Source organism: Vicia villosa, unplaced genomic scaffold, assembly GCF_029867415.1.
Source record: "Vicia villosa cultivar HV-30 ecotype Madison, WI unplaced genomic scaffold, Vvil1.0 ctg.004570F_1_1, whole genome shotgun sequence".
In the NCBI taxonomy this organism is placed as follows: domain Eukaryota; kingdom Viridiplantae; phylum Streptophyta; class Magnoliopsida; order Fabales; family Fabaceae; genus Vicia; species Vicia villosa.
Window position 1 is genome coordinate 38,464 of NW_026706464.1, and position 4,668 is coordinate 43,131.

At 43.9% G+C, this 4,668-nt stretch overlaps 1 protein-coding gene across 1 annotated transcript; it reads right to left on the reverse strand.

Annotated features, from left to right (window-relative positions):
* Positions 1 to 1,110: 1,110 nt before the first annotated feature.
* Positions 1,111 to 4,281, reverse strand: LOC131642151 (uncharacterized). The gene has a single exon (XM_058912433.1). The coding sequence runs from the start codon at positions 4,279 to 4,281 to the stop codon at positions 1,111 to 1,113; it is 3,171 nt and encodes a 1,056-aa protein (XP_058768416.1).
* Positions 4,282 to 4,668: the final 387 nt, after the last annotated feature.

The following is a 4,668-nucleotide window of genomic DNA, read 5'->3' on the forward strand; positions in this document are numbered from 1 at the left end:
ATGTCGTGAAACAAAGTCACCATAGCTCTTTGATAGGTTGCCCCAGCATTCTTCAACCCAAACGGCATGACCTTGTAACAAAAGGTGCCCTAAGGCGTAATGAATGTTGTCTTTTCCACGGGTGCCATCTTTATCAGATTGTAACCAGAAAAACCATCCATGAAGGAGAAAACCGAGAATTGAGCAGTGTTATCTACCAACACATCAATGTGAGGAAGCGGGAAATCATCCTTCGGGCTCGCTCTATTCAGATCTCGATAGTCGACACACATTCGTACTTTCCCATCTTTCTTAGGTACGGGTACAATATTGGCGACCCATGGCGGATAAACTGTTACAGCAAGAAAACCTGCATCAAACTGTTTCTGAACCTCTTCCTGGATTTTCTTGGACATGTCAGGACGTGTTCTCCTGAGTTTCTGTTTGACAGGTGAAGAGTTTTCTTTAAGAGGTAGCCTGTGCACAACAATATCAGTATCTAATCCAGGCATGTCTTCGTAAGACCAGGCGAAGATATCAGAATACTCTTTCAACATTCCAATCAACTTTTCTTTCACATCCTCATTCAAAGACGCCCCTATTTTAACCTCCCTTCTCATCTCTTCGGTGCCAAGATTCACCGTCTCAATAAGCTCTTGATGTGGCTCGATCACTTTCTCTTCTTGTTTCAACAATCTGGTCAACTCATCGGGGAGTTCACAATCTTCTTCATCCCCTTCTTCAGCAGTATAGATAGGATTGTTGAAGTCATAACGAGGCATAGCAAGATCGTTATCAACAGAATCTGGAGGAGCGATGGATCTGCATGGATTATGATTTATGCTTTATTTTAGAATGGAGGGGTGATTATGAGTAAGAAACGTTGCCATTTTTTATTATTTTCTTTATTTATTTAAAACAAATATAAAAGTAAAAAATGAAAGACAGGGAGCAAAAATATTTGAATGCAAAAACGTCCTTTTATTAATGGTTTTAACATTGAAAAACAACAAATGATGCCCTACATGTGTTCACTGTGTCTTGGGCAGAACACAGGAATTATTGTATGATAAACAAAAACAGACAGTATTACTCTTGATCAGAAGCAATTGAGATGATGTCCTCGGAAGACTAGTTGAGAAGCTCCTGTCCTGGGACACACGGCTTGATCCATTCTTCAATGTCATAATCGCTATCCATATCATCATCAGCAGCACAAATATGATCCTTGTCAATGCCAGCACTAAAGAACTTGATTGGAACGAAGGTTCCAGGCTTCTTGAAGGCCTCCTTAGATGAACTCTGACCCAACTGATATCCAATCCCACATTTATCCTGCTTGACTGGTAGATCCAAGACTCGGCCCCATCCTTCAGGATGACCAGATTCAACCACAGCTTTAGCTTCCTTTAGTGAGGACATGGGAACCTCCAACTTCTTCTTTTCAATATAAGGGATCTTGATAGTCTGGACAGCCTCAAACGCTTGACAAGGTGTTTCGTGGACCTCCCCTTCCACATCAATATACTTGAAAGACGCAAGATGGCTTACCACATGCTCTTCCTCCCCACATATTGTGACTATCTTCCCTTGAGTGGCAAATTTGAGTTTCTGATGCAATGTGGAAGTCACGGCCCCAGCAGCATGGATCCATGGACGCCCCAGGAGACAACTGTAAGCCGGGTGGATATCCATCACAAAGAAAGTAATAGTGAAGAGTTGAGGACCTATCATCACTGGTAAATCAACCTCCCCAAACACCGACCTCTTTGAGCCATCAAAGGCTCTCACAGTTAGTTCGCTTGGCCTTATCTCAACACCAGAATAATCTAGCCTCATCAAAGACGACTTTGGTAACACATTCAAAGAAGATCCATTATCAACAAGAACACGAGATAGCATAGTCCCCTTGCACTCCACAGATATGTGCAAAGCTCTATTGTGTTTTCTACCTTCAGAAGGTAAATCAGCATCAGTGAATCCCAATCCATTTCCAGCATTGATATTAGACACCACCCCTTCAAGCTGATTTACTGAGATCTCAGGAGGGACAAAGGCAGTGCCTAGGAGTCTCAATAAAGCATTTCGATGTGCCTCGGAGCATAAGAGCAACTGTAAGATCGAGATCTTAGATTGAGTTTGACTCAGCTGGTCAACCACTTTATACTCACTCTTCTTGATGATCTTGAGGAATTCTTCCATCTCTTTGGCCACAGTGTCCTCAGAATTAGAACTTTGCCCCTGGTCCATAGTATCTTCTGTCACTCCTTTTCCTTTTGCTTGAGCTAGAGCTTCTGTATTGCCTTTGTGAATATTCTGAGGAGGATCGAGAATACGGCCACTCCTTGTCATTCTTCCAACTCCCACAACATTGTCGACATCTTCTTTCTCAACTGGTGTTCTAAGTTCAAACTTGGCCCCTTGGTAAAAAACCTCTCCACCGTAGTTCCATGGGATTGCCTTCTCACTAGTATACGGAACGGGACCAGGTGATGTAATAACCAAAGGAGGTGCTCTAGCAGGAATTGGGATCTTAGCAGGAGTGTAGGGGATAGATGCCACATTAATTTCATTCTCAAATACCTCGGGCCGTCGTACGCGCTCAAACTGTAGATACCCCCTATCTATCAGCTGTTGAATACCATTCTTCGCTTTATCACAAACTGAGGAAGTGGCCATGCAATCATTACACAATTCTCCACAACCAGCATATAGACCCATTCTCAGTAATTCTACTTTCAGTAAAGGCAACAGAGAGCCTAACTCAGTCACGTCCTTAACCAAACGAGTATCTTCAACACAATCGAGGGCGTTTGCAGCATGAGGCCCATGAGGGGGCATGGGATTTTGAACAACATTAGGCCCTGGAGTAGGAGTGAACTCAATGGCCTTGGAGTCGAGAAGATTTTGAACCTGATACTTCAATGCTTTGCAGTTTTCAATGTTATGCCCAGGTGCTCCAGAGTGAAATTCACACCTTGCATTAGCATCCCAATTAGGAGGCAACTTAGCAGGAGTGGCTAGAGTTCTCAATTGTACCAACTTCAGGTCGAGGAGGTATGGCAATACTTGCGCATATGTCATCGGGATCGGGTCAAAAGTTCTCTCAGGTGCCTTTGGTTGATACTGGCGCGGGGTATACCCTCGTTGCTGATGTTGCTGAAATGGAACATTCGGTATAGTCACGGCGGCCACTTGTTGATGAGTCTGGCTTTTGCCTTTACCATAATAAGCAGCGCTCGTCTCACCCTCTTTTTTCTTGGCAAACCCGTTATAAGGTTTCTTTCCAACAACCCCAGAGGAGGAACTAGCAGCACTCGGATTCTGAATTCTACCAGCCTTGATTCCACTTTCAATTCTCTCACCAATCATGACCAACTCGGCGAAACTCGAGGATGCAGAACAAGCAGAATAGTATTGACCTTCCAAAGTATTGGTGAACAGGTCCATCATTTCTCTCTCCAACATAGGTGGTTGAACTCTGGCTGCCAATTCGCGCCATTTTTGCGCGTATTCTTTGAAGGACTCATTAGCTTTCTGAGACAGATTCTGCAATTGAGTGCGATTGGGTGCCATGTCAACATTATATTGATACTGCTTTATGAAGGCATCAACCAAGTCTCTCCAGCTTCGAATACTAGCTCTTTCCAGCCTCATATACCATTCCAAAGATGCCCCAGTTAGGCTATCTTGGAAGAAATGCATCAACAACCCCTCATCCTCAGAATAGACATGCATCTTGCGGTAGTAAGCTCGGACATGGGTCTTGGGACAAGTATTCCCCTTGTACTTCTCAAAATCTGGCACTTTGAATTTCGGCGGCACGCGGACACCAGGAACCAAACCCAAGTCATTAATGTCCATACCAAGTCCTTGGCCTTCCATGGCCCTCATCCTTTCCTCCAGTCCTCTGAACAACCTTCCAGCATCATGTGGAAATCCCAGCTCACTTTCAGGAAACAGATCCTCATGTCGATCTTCTTCCAACACGGGGATGGCAGCAGCCCTTCTGATTTGTTGCGTGGCTTGTTCTTCAGGAATGGGCTGGGGAGGCCCATGAGGATTACCTTGATTGGTAGCAGGAGGAATCACACCAAGCCCTCCGTTCACAGGTTCATCGTTGATATGAATACCAGCGGGATTCCTCTGTGGAGGGTTCACTACAGTCTGAGCAACTGCATCCATTCTAATTCTGAGTTCTTCTTGGCGATCAGCCATGCCTTGCATGACTTCCATGAACTGAGCCATCTGAGCAGTAACCTGAGTCCTCATCTGAATAAGATCGTCCCTTAGTTGATCCATTAGCAGTGAATGATTAGCCCTTGTATTGTAGCGATGTGTAGGTGGAGGTGCAATTGCTGTGGACAGAAAACTTGATCAGTTAAACAAGAAAACCATCTGGTGTACCTGTTTGTGCATGAATGCATGAAATGCATGTGTGCATGGATATGTCATGTTCTATTATTTTTAGGAAACTTTAGCTTTGTCTCAAACCAACAACACAAAATAATAGAATGAACTGAGATACCACCAGAAATGAATAAGAAAATTCCATTATATTTATAACCAAGTTCTTGACATAATCAGAATCACAAATCAATCCTCCCTCATGGGCCAGCAAAACAAGTAAATGGAACCAAGAACCCCATCCAAAAAGTCTGGTGGTGGTCCAAATAACAAAGCTATCAC